At 35.5% G+C, this 15,715-nt stretch overlaps 1 protein-coding gene across 1 annotated transcript in view; it reads right to left on the bottom strand.

Moving 5' to 3' along the window:
• The window catches only part of LOC127431979 (glycogenin-1-like), a 40,299-nt gene extending 24,973 nt beyond the window's left edge, over positions 1 to 15,326 (bottom strand). Inside the window, exons 1-4 of the mRNA XM_051682686.1 lie at positions 15,227 to 15,326; positions 14,129 to 14,264; positions 10,434 to 10,608; positions 4,560 to 4,722 (exon numbers count right to left, since the gene is read on the bottom strand). Of these exons, the coding sequence (XP_051538646.1) occupies positions 4,560 to 4,722; positions 10,434 to 10,608; positions 14,129 to 14,264; positions 15,227 to 15,233 (481 nt within the window). The 5' untranslated portion in view covers positions 15,234 to 15,326. The remainder of the gene's footprint in view (positions 1 to 4,559; positions 4,723 to 10,433; positions 10,609 to 14,128; positions 14,265 to 15,226) is intronic.
• Between the last annotated feature and the right edge of the window lie 389 nt (positions 15,327 to 15,715).

Genomic DNA, 15,715 nt, shown 5'->3' with positions numbered 1-15,715 from the left:
CGCAAAGCATTGCTGGGTACTTGAGTGCCGCTTCTTATAACAGTATTATTAGACACAGATCGCACACCTTGCTGAATAATGCACGCCTGACAGAAACGCAGGAAATAAGTTATGAAAAATATTGCTTTGTGGCTATTTGAGTCTTTAAGGCTTATTTTATGTAAAGGATAGCAGAAACAGCGCTTGTCAAATCATCAGGGCTTTTCATGTTTTCTCAAGAATAATTTGCTGGGGAAGACATTCAGACACTGCCGATATAAAGACGCAAAAAACTCATATAGAGTGAAAATATGAGCAATTAATCTGGAAAATAACCAAACCATCCTATTTGCAAAGATCCCTGCTCTCTAAAGGCCTAAACATACTTCACGGAAGTACACAAACGCAGACGCGAGCGCTTCGCCAACGCTTGACCAATGCATTACGTGTACATACATTACGTGCGCTCATGCGTTGCTCTGGCGGTTACAAACCTTGGACCACAAGGGGACGAAATATTTTTTTATGCGCCACGAAACGGGATGTGGTGGAGTCAACATGTCGACAGTTGAGGAGTGTGCTTTTGTATTTGCTGAAAAGACAACAGAAAAATATGTTTGTATAATCTAACTTGTTCAGCAAGACTCTCCTCAGATTGCTACTCCGCCCTGACAGTTGTTGATTGAAAAAAGAAAATCCACTGTAGCGCCCCTTGTGGCAACACTGAGAACACAGCGCGTACTTGCGTTGGTTATGAATTGTGCTCTGACACAAATAACGCAACGATGCGTGAAATCGAGCTTGTGTAGCAAGATGCGTCTTTGTTCACGTACTTACGTAGAGTATGTTTGGGCCTTAAGAGGTATGTGTTTATTCTTTACATTTGTTAATAAATTTATATTTCGAGGTGTTGTGTTTATATTTTGTTGCTCTAAATAATCATTTACACATATGTGGGTAGTTGAAATTGAATTTCAACCATTGTCAGACGTGTCCTATACAATTAAAACTATCTAAAACTATTTTAAACAGCATTTTCTTATTTTGGTTACTTTAATGGGTAACATTTATGGTTGTATTTGTTAACATTAATTAACTACTTCACATTAGTTAACATGAACTAACAATGATTCTTATTTAATGTTAATTTCTACATATGCTAGTCAATTTATTGTCATACATTATGAACTAACGTAAATAAAAAAAATATTTTTTGATAAATTGACATTAGCCAAAATTAATAAATGCTGTAAAATTTTACTATACATTGTTAATGATACCTAATGCAAACCTTGTTATAAAATGTTACCCAGTAATTATCATACTTGCAGTTTCCATGACCTCATTTTAATTGAGACATTGGTTTATTTGTACTTCTAGAAAAAAGTTGAAAGGTGATCACCTAAAATACACATATTACTTTATGCATGTATGTACATTTTAACCTAACATCTTCATGTTGAAAAAAAAAAGAAAAAGCTATTGGACACGTTATTTGTCATCTACGGAGCTATACCGTATAGTGCTTTTTTCGTGCTTTCTGTAAAATAAAAACAAATCTGCTCATCACGTTTGCAGTGGTTCTATGGATGTTTTAAATCATGACAATTTTCACACGGGGGGCCCATTTTCATGATTTCGCCTAAGATCCCACAAACCCAAGGACCGGTCCTGACAACATCATATTACTTGCTTTTAGCACCCTCACCTTTTTAGGAATCACCGCTGGACATTTCACTGGGAAACTGCAGCCAAACGTGTAATAAAGCACGTCGTTTTGATTTGCAAAAATGTTCCCAGTCATATAAATTTCATGAGATCAGGCTGGAAACCCCCCATCGTCTTACATTGAAAGGGGACCCGAGCCATTTTTAGGGACCAGAATAACATAGAGACTTTTGGGTGGGCCCAGAACACACACACACAAAAAAAACTAACAACCATATTGCAAAGTCCTATCAGAAGACCTAGTTGATTTTGTTCTTCCCTGCAAAGCTCAAAGTTTCATTCAAAGAACTTGTTAGCTATAGGCAGGAAATTCCATGAGACTCCAAGGTCAAGCTATCCCTGCTGAGGCCACAAACAAACTAGCCCACTAAAAATAAAGCAATCCTTACAAATTAACACATCATTAGATCACTGACGTGCATTGAAATGGGGCAAAGGATGTTGGTCACTTCAAGGCTACAAAGGACAAAAATAGACTAAGGATAGTCTTTGATCCCAGCTGACCAGATTGTATAGCATTTACAGACTGCAAGAAGCACAGACGCTAATTATCACAGCCCAAATGAGTCATTGGATTCTGTGGATCAACAAAAGCATAATAAACAGTCTTTTGAACAAGCTCCAGCCTCCATACTGTAAGCAGCCTCACCAGAGCCCACCCCACAAACCCAGCAATCTGATTGGTTCCTCGACAGTCACATTCACACTCGCAGCCAAACCTACAAGAATGGATTCACTGTCTCACAGAGGTGAAAACAAGTCCATTAACACCAGTACACTTCATCATAAATTGAACTGCCCTGCTCAAGTTTTGTCAATTCACTGACGTGCAGAATTATTCTTAATCAGTAATGTAGCCTTGCTTGCTTGTAAAAGTATCTAAACATTCTTAAAACAATATAATTGTACTTGGTATCCAAAGCTGTTTAAGAAAATAAAATTTGGAGAATATATCTTGAATAAAAGTAATTTTTCTTGCCCCATTAGCAAACAGATTGCTCTTGTTTTAAGCATAAAGCTCACTAAATTGTATTCAATTTATTCTTTAAACAAGAAAACAAGCAAAAAACTATTTGGCAATGGGGTAAGAAAATATAACATATATCCTCATAGAAGAAATCTTAATATTTGATCTTGTTTTAAGGATGCAATATATTTTATAGAATATATTAACTAGAAAACAAGACAAAAATTCTGATTAAGAAAATGATTTCTTGCAGTGTGTACAATTATTTGTCTTACCAACTATGAGGCACAACAAGAAAGCAAAAGAAAAACAAATAGTTGCATGCTCTCTTCCTGTTGGACACTTTACTAATTACTAAAACCTATAAAAGTTGCATAACAAGCGTCTTTGCCAAGAGGTGGCTTTAGAAAAATGGCACTTGGCTCCTACAAAAACAGGGAAAAAAAAGGTGGTTGCTTTGAAAGGGCTTTTGTTTGCAGAGAGCGCTTGTGCCAGACTCCTCTAGCTGGGTGCATGAACATTTTGGAGCAGCTGTTGTTGTCTACTTTCACTTGAGGTAATTTAGTGATGCAAACAAGGAGGGGCGGCTTAATTTTCACTGACAGTGTGTGTAAGATGAACACATGTCAAACCACTGGGTTTGTGGTTATCTGAAGAGGTGTTTCAGCAGGAACAGAGAGGTGGAATGATGACTGCAATTTAAGAGCAATATAGAAAGATGTATGGTGGAAAAATATGTCCATACAGATGTTTGGACATATAGTATATCGGGCCTTGATTGGCCTTGATTCCAGACAAGGACACGAATCACCAGAGAGATAAACATGGGAGATTTTAACAGCTAATATAAACTATAATATAAATATCAAATTATCTAGACAAACCAAAATGCTTAAGGATTAGAAGTGTGCTGGCTTTCCAGGAAGTACATACTACACATATTTCTGAAGCCATGTTTATTTCAGGGCATCCTAATTCTTATGGCATATGTTTTTCTGCAGAGTTACAGCAGTATAACAATGCCATGACCTAGCACAAGCTGTGTTCCCATTCAACATTTTGAAATTGCGCATAAGAAATCCTGAATGTAAACGCTTAATATGCAAATAAACTCAATATTGGCTTAAAATGGTAGGTGGCTAGGTGGATTTTCTAAAATGCGCATTAAGATGATGGAAAGTGTGTTTAACCATTTGTGCACGTGTGCGATAGCTTGATGTGACTGGCCCAACGAAAGGTCCGACCTTGGCACACAATTTTTGTGCATAGCTCTTGGCATTTGGAAGTGTTTAACCCACAGCTGGTCACTAAAATGGGTCTTCACAATCCGCCAGAACAGTTTTGAGCACGGGCGCTCCCATATATGTGGAGGCTGGCGGCGTATGGGAATTGCATCCATTTCAACCCTCATTATATCAGATATTACACTTATTCTGTGGCGTTTTCTGGCAGCATTTAATGCTGTGATGTAGTGGATGGAAACGCACAACAGTTCGTATTTGCTTTAGTCGAATTTTTAGAAATGCACTAAAAATTCGAAACATTTAGATGGAAACCCAGCTAAAGAAAATCACTTACAGCAGCTTTAACTTAAGCCACACCACTACTTTTCTGATCACATGGTAAAAATGCTCTACCTGTGGCCTAAAATGTGGTCAACAACTGCCATGAAAACATTGATGAATAGAAGATATTGGTAAATATGCAAATAGCAAAATAGAAAATTATATGCAGTCACAAATAGAATACATTACATCATATACATATATTGTATATAGTATATAAAATCTTTAAAACTATTTCAGTGCCCTAAAATAAATTTTCTCCAATTCAAAATAAAAACTTTGACACATCCAGAAATAAATACTGATGGTGGTTCACGTACCGTCAAAGCTGCCATGCTCTGTGCAGTACTGGAGAAGTTTGCTGTAGGTTTCGTTAGACGGGCGAAACACAAACACACCAGAGTTGAAAAAATCAGGCCAGCCGGGGTCTGGGGCTGCAGACAGTTCCTCCCTGTCAAACAGCTCATCTATGTTTGATACCACCTACAGTGAACAGAACACATCAGAGCAAATGACAGACCATAATATGCTCCCCACCCCAACTTTTAAAGGACAAAGTTACATTTGTTTCCACAAATTTCAACTCGTCTCTGGTTTATTTAAAAAAAAGCAAAAATCACAGTTACAGTAAGGCACTTGTAATGGAAGTGAAGGGGCCAGTTCTTAAACATTTAAAATATACACTGTATCAAAAGTACAGCCACAAAATATTATATGATATGATTTTAGTGTGATAAGACCGCTTACTAACATCTGTGTAAAGTTATATCAACTATTACAACTTTGTTATGACGATGTAATGCCAGTTTAATCTGGTAAACGCCATAACGGCAGAAAATCCTAAAATCATGTTAACACATAAAATGCTTACGTCTTGTAGTATAGCAGCATGATTCTGGATAAATTGAGAATCACGATTTTTTTACTTAATCATATAAAGATCACAATTCTCTCACGATTCTGAAGCAAAAAGCTTATTTCAGTGATTTACAAAACCTGGACATAAGGGTATTAAACAAAGCAACATATAATTGACTAAAGGTTGTGACAAAATGTTTTTTGCTTCAATCTATGCAAAATAAATAAATAAATAAATAAAATCCTGTTAAAAAACTGTATATTAAATAAAAACAAAATATTTATCCTGTTTCTCATTTGCTAAGTAAAAAGCAAAACGAGCAGAATAAAGCTTCATTAACAGTTCTGTATTAACTTGGTATTGTACTTTTAAGCAAATATGCAATAAAAGACTTATTTTAAAAGTAAAAAAACAAAAACATTATACATATATATATATATATATATATATATATATATATATATATATATATATATATATAGTTTTGAAACACTTATTCTTTATTATAATTTGATTTTTCTTCACATTTTAGAATAAACGTAAAGTCATCAAAGCTATGGAATAACATAAATGGATCTATTTGTATTAAGTTGTGACTAAACAAAATCCAAAATAAATCAAATCTGTGTTATATTTTAGCATCTTCAAAGTAGTCACCCTTTGCCTAGAATTTGCAGACATGTACTCTTGACATTTTCTCAACCAACTTCTTGAGGTATCACCCTGGGATGCTTTTTAAACAGTATTGAAGGAGTTCCCATCTATGTTGGGCACATACTGGCTGCTTTTCTTTATTATTTGGTCCAAGTCATCAATTTCAAAAACGTTTTTTTTATTTATTAAATCTTAGTTTTATAATTAAATAAATGAATATGGTGGCACACTTATATTTTTGTCTACAAAACTAATTTCAAACATTTAAGCATACGCCTTCAGATCAAAAGATTTTTAAGATCATGAGAAACATTTCAGTCAAGTGTTTCAAAACTTTTAACCGGTAGTGTATATATATATATATTAACCATTTAAATTAAAACAATAATTTATAAATAAAAACAGTGTTTCTCTTGTAAAACTTGCTTCAAGCTTGTAAAGGAATTATTCAAGAGCCAGTAATTAAATAGAGAATGGAGTAAACTGTGCTTTACGTTTTTTAGCAACAGTAGCAATTAAACATTTACATTTTTTTTATTTTTATATAAACATTAAAAAAGGTAAGTTAATGCAAAATGAATCTACTTAAATACTTGACACTCTTTACTGTGTGATAGATCTACAGTAATACTGATTTGATGCTGTAAGAATGCCTGAACGCCTATAACAGACAGCATGCAGCTTAAATACTATAACAATGTTCACAGTTAGGGAAAAGGAGGAAGTGGGAGATGGCAAATCCAAATCAAACGGTCTGTTTATTTTTACACTCAAAATTTACGCTTTTCAGCGGATACAAATTAACGCAGTCTCTTTCAGCTTTTAGCATCTCACTGGCATCTGGCTTGCTCTTAAAGCCCATCTCCACTCTCACTGCAATGACAAACAGCTGTTAGAGACAATCATTGCCAGGTGATGATCCTTACCGTTCTCATCTCCTGATCTCGCTCTCCAATCACAAACCGGCACTCAACCACACCCCCACCACCACATATACATTTAGACATCGCACAAATCAAACATTTTGAAGAATTTGTCCCGTCTGCTTGTACATTAACGGCTGTGTTTGCTTTAATATCTCGTCAAGACAGCGCAGATTTAATCCCATCTGTTTACACTGGTAATTCATTAACAGCTGTGTTTAAATTAATATCACCTAAAAAGGGCTATTTTGATTAAAAACAGTGCAGAGTCTCGTGCAGAAGCGCTGCATTCATCACAAGACACAATTGCATGGGCAGACACACGCATGTGAGTGTTGGAAAGCAGCCAGCTGTAATCAAACAGCACATGGGTAGCGAATTTAGTCAGATTTTGGTATTTTGTAGCATCGGTTGCTATTAAAATATTGAACTGAACAGAGATTATGTCACACTCCTTGCTAATTGTGGCTGCACCCTGCAGTTTGTAAAGCACTGTGCTGGATGCTATTCAGCATCTCGTGCAGGAGCGCAGTGTTTTGTAGATGCCATATAATCAACATTTAAAAACACGTATTGAAGTGAATTTTGAATTGCAATTTGACCGCCTTACAAATGAATGTCACTGGAATGTTAATATACATTGCAGAATCGTCATTTAGAAATGAGATCGCGTTGGTGTCTGAATCGAGATCGCGATCTTTTAACGATTAATCGTGCAGCTCTATCTTGTAGCTATACTTCTGAAACAGTGTATATTTTAATGTTTATAGACTGGCCCCAATCACTTCCATTGTAAGTGCCTTACTGTACAGTAACTGCGATTTTTGCATGTTTGTTTTTCAAATAAACAACAAAATTATTTTTTGTAGTAATTAATATTATGCTACAAATACTGTTGATTGAGCTGAACTTATATTGAAACTCAAATATTCCATATAGTCAACATGAAATCAAAATGTATCGTTTACTTAAATTTGGATAAATCTTTCTTCTTTTCCACAACAGCTCTCAATGTCATTCTCCATTTAGAGCTTCAGTGGAGGGGAAAATAGTCAGCGAACGTCAGCTCAAATATTGGTCTGTTCCTCACACAAAGCTATCGTGTGTCCTCAAAAGACTTTTCTTTTTGGTCACACAAATCATTTTGATTACTTTTGTGGTGCTTTTATGGTGTCATTTTGTCCTTTTTGGAGCTTGACAGATCTGGTCACTAATAACTGTCAGTCAATGGAAAAGACTGCATAAAGATTCTTCAAAATATCTCCTTTTGTTTTTCACAGCAAAAACTGCAGCATATGGGTTTGGAATGACATGATGCAGAGTAAATAATGACAGAATTGACATTTTTGGGTTAACGATTCTTTAACAGATTTGTGGTTTTATGTGCAAGTTATTCCATGGGGGAAAAAAAAATCTTCATAATCTTTCATCAAAATGTAATATATTTCTTCATCTCTAAAACAACTTTCCTTTTCCACTGATGTCACCTAGGCCGCACAGGTTATTGGATAATGTTAGCCAATTGCTAGCTAGATACTTGCATTCAGGTCTGGCTCAGTTTTGGTATACACTGCCTACTTTCACAATCCAATCAATCCCAATGGATAAAATCAAGTCCAGACCATTTTTACTAGCTAAATACCCCCGTTTCATTTGAAAATATTTCAGACTAAGGAAGTAAAATGGGTTGTTAATGGCGTTTCATGTTGACTTTAAACTCCAAGTGCTTTAAGCATCTCTAATGAGTTAAATGAATGTCTGCATTTTAATCTGAAGGCAGGCACAGATAAATAACTATGTTTCGGCATGAATCTCTACATTTCGCAAGCTGAAAGGTCTGTAATGCATTAAGCCAATTGGCTTGCAGGTGTAAGCTGATAGGTCCTTAGACTTGTAATCTGTTAGCCAATCAACTTTGGTTCTCTCTCATTCTATAACATTTAAATTGCACAGTTTTGCAGATAAGCCAGTTTCACTGCACTCAGGTGGTTGCTGGGGTTTTCATCTACCAGCTTGCACAGTAAGGTCATGACACATAAAAGCACACTTTTAAAATCTGGCACTGACACACATAACTATCTTTGGTCATTTGTTTAAATAAATTCACACATGGCTAGGCTAAGTCACTTGTTAAATAAACTCTGGGCTTTCCTGGTCCACATCCATATTATGAGTCATGTCACTAGTTGTTTAAGCCATTCGCCAAGCTGGCCCAGACACTTAGCTGCATATGACTTTTCAGAGCAGCAGCAGTACACAAGTTTTGGTGGTTGATCTGCTTGGTTGGGGGTTGTGTTTTGTGTTATGCGTTTGTGCAGCTTCTCTGCTTTGTTGGGCGCATGTCTTGTGTTTGTCTCATTGTGTAGACGCAGCAGCATGTCCACATGCTTAACTCATTATATCTGTGTATGTTCTAGCAGTAGTGAGTTTTCGTACTTTTGCAGCAGCAGCAGAGCATAGCAGATCTGGTCCACCAAGACCAAATCCTATCAATATGTCAAACCCACATTTACATGCCAAATCAAGTAAAACAATACCACAAAAAGTATACATGCTTTACATAAGGAACCAGTGGCATACCCCTGGGTGAGCCAGGGAGTGCAAATGCCACCCAAAACATTAGCCTGCACACCCAAATGAAATTACAAATGTTATTTATTGACGCTTTAGTAGGGGTTCGTTAATGTGACATTGAAAATTTGATAAATCAATTACTCAGTTTAATACATTTAATAATCAATTATAATGTCTATAATATTCTTAATGTTATAGAAGCCACCTCAGATTACATATGTGCTTCGCAACAGACGTGGAATGCACAAGTCTGAGGAAAGCACGCACTTTAAGAACATTTTGTTACTCAGTTTGGCATTCTGTATCATTATTCATAACTGTGTGCATCCATTTGAGCAAAAGAAGTGATTTGTTGTTCTTTTCTTCACCACTATATTGTGCATATTATGGGATATTTGGAAAACACACTTGGATAGGTACTACTCATACTTTACTCGTAATAATTATGTTCTTTACGTGTTACAGACATGCGCCATAAGTTGTTCATTTTATGACCCTGCTTGATTCATAAAGATGAGACTTGGCTGTCTGTATTTATGGCAAATTTCATTCATATTTGAAGTAAAGCTAAGAAAATCTTAATGCTGTGTGTTCTTGTGTTCCACACAATGCATAACCTATTTATTTAATATTCAAAATTATTTTTTTGAGCCAGTGAATGTACAACCAGGTGTATCTTTGTATCACATATTATATAGGACTATTCTACTGCATGTTCTCAAATAGAGCAAATTATCCCTCCATTTACATTTGTGTCTTCAGCATATTTTGTAAAACACTTATGAATCATTCCATTTTTTATTTTTATTCTTTTTTCAGATTTCATGATTATATTTTAAGCCTAATATTTGGATACATTAACAGGCCTATCTAATAAAATGGGCATTAATTGTTAAGTCATTATACCTTTTAACACATGGCTAAAAAATTATTTAGAGCTAAAAAGAAATGAATGCAATGGTTGTCAATGGTACGGCACTTTATTGGACTTTTCTTTCGCTTGGCACACCTAGAGCCTTGTTTCTAGCTACGCCACTGTAAGGAACATTATGCAATTCAAATTACAAACCAAACCAATAACTGCATTATAAATGGCATGCATGTCTTGACAAAGCACAGCTCTTTGCTTTTCAGTTGGCTTGACTATCTGGCCCAAAGTAAAGGTTGTTGTGTGTAATACTCACCAGTGTGTCTGCATCCATAAACACACATTTAGAATAGTGTGTGAGTGTCCAGCAGTGAAGCTTGGTTAAAGTTACACCCAGATCAGGTCTCTTCATCATGGCCAAATGTGCTGTGTCTCCACTGTCCATCACGTCAACTAGCCTGACTTCATCATAGATCTTATGAAGCACTGCCCTAAAGACATTCAGGAAAACTTTTTTTTTATTTTTATTACTATTATTCTGACTAATCATACATCCAACATAGTCCCAGGACAACCCCATGATTTGGCTCATACAAAAAGGTAAAAAATAAATCAAATAAAATGCCATAGAGACCAACCAATCAACCATCAGAATTTCAAATTGATACAATACAGGCATCACATTTTAACAAGTATCCTATCCAACACTTTATTTTAAGAATGGATACGTCTGTAAACTTTTTGACTCATCGGGGCTCCAGACTGCGACTAAAATGGTCGCAAATGCGACAAAAAATAATTGATTGCGACAATAATTTAAAATCTAGTCGCCATTGGCGACAGTCGGGTTGTGTGCGTTCATATGCGGTTTCATCAGATATCATCTTTTAAGTTATTGAATACATTTTTAGAGTGCGCACTAGTGTGTCTCGAGCCGCTTTTCACCCGTTCTGTTGTGATGAGCTCGCTGCACCGCAACAACAAACCCAGCACGAGAGAGTTGTGACAAAATGACTCTTTTGAACCGGATCTTTTCATGAATCACCCAAAAAGAACTGAGGATTTGGACTCTGGAGCTCAGATTAGCAGTTTGAATCAGAGTCACTTTCTCAGCGAATCAGCCGTAGTGTCAGTGAGTTCACAACTATGAGCGCAGACTTTTCAAAATAAGAGTCCCATGTGTTTTTCAGGCTTCTTCATAATTAAAAGTCTCACATTATGTACTACTTCTGGTAATTATTGATTGGAATTGGAGTAGCACAATAAACATCATCTGGGATTTCATTCAATTTGCACTCTTGTAGTCTCTGTGTCTGACCCATCGGTAGCAGTAAAGAAGGACAAAGGCAATATTTTAAAACAATTTAAATTATATATATATATATATATATATATATATATATATATATATATATATATATATATATATATATACAAAATCCAGCTTTTGACACTTAGGATAATTGAGGGACTTGTACACAACTATTACACAAGGTGCAAACATTCACTGATACTCAAGAAGGCAACACACTACTATATGCATTCTATACTTTATGTAAATATTTGCTTATGTAGTTTCTGAAGGGCAGTACTAAATAAAATTAAAATTAAAATCTTTTATCTCTTATATTTGAATAAATTATGAAAAGGGTGTGAACATTTATGAGACAAAAGGGGAATCCAAACTTATCTTCTCAACTATACAGTACATACTGTATATAAAACCTCAGATTAATGGGTTATTATCAGCAGTTTTCCTTTGGCTTTCTATCTTGTTTCTGAACAGCAATCTAAATTGAGCAATTCTGTGATCTGGTGACTAAAAACAGCCATTTGGCTCCTTAATGTTTCAGTTTATGAGCCAATGGCTCCTTAGTAATTTTTTTTTAGTCTGGAGCCCTGCTCACCCCATATTTATTTATGCAATACAAATGACTGATGTAGCTATATCAAAACCCTGTAATAAGCTTCCATTAACTTGTTCCAAACCCCAATGTTTTCTTTTTTCTGTGGTACACAAAAATAATTTTCCATTTTATAATCTTGGTACTTACCATTTCTTATGATTTCGCCTTCTTATTCTAATTATTACGACTTGACACGAGATACCATTAAAACATAATTTACATACATTTACATTTACATACATTTGAACAGTGTTTTCTTTTTCGAAACGCTCTCCGTCAAAACTGCCATTTTCAAGCATTCTCCAAAAGTTGCTCGTCCACACTGAAATGTTTGCAAACTCCTAAATCCCCTTACTGCACATGCAAAAAATTGCTATTCCATGTACGGTCTGAAACACAATTGTTCTCGTGTTCCATCGCCTGACAGCAGTTCCTAGTAAACTTCCTGTCGCCTTTTAAGGAATGCAAAGTGAAGGTTGTTCAAAGTAACATTTATCTTTAACAATGCTATCAAAATGAATATTAGGCACAACAATGCTACACCATGGGCCGCCATCTTGATTGTTTTGGGTTGAATGGATCACATAACTGTGTCACATCATGACAACAAATATGTCATCATTTTCGTATATCTCTGTTTTCTCTGTTCACATTACAATGCGAAAACTGTTTTCAAATTTATCCCATTGGGGAAGCATTTTCGAAAAGCCGTCTCAGTGTGGACGGAAGACCAAAACGTTGAGAAAATTATGCGCTTTCAGACTAAAATGTATTAGTGTGGACGTGGCCTAAAGGGGTTTCTTGCAACTAAGATAACTAAACCAAAAAAAATAAATAAATAAATAAATAAAAAAATACTCAAACATGACAAGGGATATGAAGATTTTTGGTCATATCGATTTTAACAAAAACTATTGGCCGATATTTTGCCACTTACCTCATTTTGTCATCAGATCACTGTTTTGCTCAGAAATTATGTTTTAAAAATGTACAAAGACGTACAAAAGCTTTTTCTAAAAATAGATAATTTTTATTTGAACATTGATTGGATCTGTTGAACACATGACAGGACAACATTTTAAAGAGAGGCACAATGTGGCTATCCTGGATTATACATTTGAATTCACACAGTTTTTTTTTTTTTTTTTTACAAAGTGATAATTAAAGTTGCTGTAAGCGATTTTAGCCATTCTAGAATTTCCACAAGCTGAGCCGATGGATTAGCCATGCCACCTCTTTCCAAAATCCTGCACTCCAAAGATATCAAATGAGCTTTATTGAGACTTGAGACTGACATCGAGCAGATGCTGTTGTCAAGAACAACAACAGTAAAATAGCGCCCTCAACTGACAACTGTAATTAACAAAATGGCATAAAAATGGCATTACGCCTCAATAATTCTCTGACACTACAACACTATGAGAACGCGCAAAATTATTGACAGGCAGAAAGTGTCTAGAGCTGTCCCAGAGACAGGTGAGATATTTCATTATCATATATCATTTCATTAGTATCTTTCAGGGAGTAGGACAACTTTTTTGTTTACCTTTCCATGAAAAAAAACAAATTTCACTTACAGCACCTTTAATTATAAATTACCATTAGATTTTCATATCGACGTTTTCATGCTTAAAACCGATTTGCCGATGGTTTTAAATTTGGTCAATAATTGGCCAATAAATATGATCATTAATTGGTCGATAATCGGTGGCCGATACTTCGGTGCATCTCTAACAAAAACCAACAAGTTATGACAGCATCAAAAACAAATGCATGATGAGAAGAATGCCCTGGCTGCTCTTTTCCATACAATGAAGCATATAGTGACTAATTGATTTGGAATATAGTGTAGTGTTGTATGAACTACTTTTATGGCGTCTTGGTCACTATATGCATTAATTGTATAGAAATGTGGCTGTGTGGAGTGGAAATTCCGTAAAACATCTCCCTTGGTGTTCCACGGAAACAAAATAAAATCACACGGGTTTGGAACAACATGAAGGTGAGAAATCATTACATAATTTTCCTTTTTGGGCAAACAATCCATTAAGGCACATTTACCAAATGTACTCTACTGTTAAGTAACCAGCCTACAATGTAGTACCTGGACTGGTCTGACACATGAGGTCCAACAAGCACCACCAGCTTTTTTGAAGTCTTATGTTTCCTAAGGGATTTCGCCAGCACCATAGCTCCCTTTGCATAGCTGTCATTTGTGGCCAAGGTGACGAATGCCTGTTCTGTGAGAGACACGAGAGGGATACAGAATGCCATTACAATTACTGAACAGACAGGAGGATCTAATTAACTTGATTTGGCATCATCTTGCTAAGGCATAACAAATGCCAACAAATAGTCTATCAAAAAACTTGGAGACCAAGATTTTTCCAAAGGTTTGAATATGATTGAGTCTAAAAGAAAGTGAAAGATGCAGGTTTTCCTATTAATGACATTTTGAGTTTATTGAAGTTGCTTAGCTCAATGTATAGTACAAACTAGTACAATCAAGAACCAGTGAATACAGCTACCTCTCCAAGTGACACGCTAAGATTCAATATATTTAGGGTGGCACTCCATTTGATAGGCTATTTCTAAAATATCAATACCTGAATATATTCTCACAACCTTATACAAATGGTAATAATAATGGAAATATAGTAAAGCAGTTATCTACAGTGGCCTCAAAATGTATTTAGACACATTTACACTTAGACTTATCAAACTCCTTTGCATTTGTCAAAGTGGTCTCAAGTGGTCAAGTGGTATCTGCAAACATATGATGCTGCAGCTTTCTCAGAACTACTGTAACTTCTCTTTTCTGAGACATTTTTGCAATTAATTTTAACCAACTGGTCAAGTTCACGGGTATACTAGCAGATTAACCACAATATAGTTCATTACATTATTATAGACATGTTCCACTAACACTGGTCGGCCAAAATATCCAAATACTAAAAAGAAACTAAAAACACAATGTAAACATGCACGTGCGCAATGATGCATGCATCTGCAGAGATGATGAGACATGAATTTTTCGTAACCATTAAAGTCTGCTTTTAACGAATACTGCAAAAACTACTCCGATTCGATACTCTAAAGTCAGCATGTCAATATAAGCACTGACAGTTACCTCTGAGAAATAGTTTGAGATGGTCAGACCATAAATATAAACTCCAGCAGTTCTGTTATTGTTGTCACATACCTGCCATGCTTGATATACTCTGTAGCTCGGACTCCCTTAGGACATCAGCTTGACGTCGATAAAAAGAGACTTTATGTCAAGTCTTGAGTGCATTTATACCACTTTGGACCATGCCCATATATATCTACTGCTAGTTATGTGACCAGAAGGGTCTCACGCGGACACGCCAACCATTGGTTGCTTTGCGAGTGTGGGCGTGGCTTTCGACATTTAACTGTACCCGAGAAGTTGACAGTTGACTAATATATATATATATATATATATATATATATATATATATATATATATATATATATATATATTGTCATCACTTTAAGTATCTATTATTTTCCATGTTGTACATATTGATGTATGGTGTGCCATATTTATTTATTTTATTTTTATTTATTTTGTCAGAACTGTTTATGTACAGTATATTTGTGCTGTATGCTGTTCTAAAATGGTGCAAAACACAATAGAATTGCTAATGATTGCAGGTAACATACCAAA

The sequence above is a fragment of the Myxocyprinus asiaticus genome, chromosome 41 (assembly GCF_019703515.2).
Source record: "Myxocyprinus asiaticus isolate MX2 ecotype Aquarium Trade chromosome 41, UBuf_Myxa_2, whole genome shotgun sequence".
Taxonomy (NCBI): Eukaryota; Metazoa; Chordata; class Actinopteri; order Cypriniformes; family Catostomidae; genus Myxocyprinus; species Myxocyprinus asiaticus.
The sequence above is the reverse complement of the archived record's forward strand: the minus strand, read 5'-3'. Positions and strand labels throughout refer to the sequence as shown.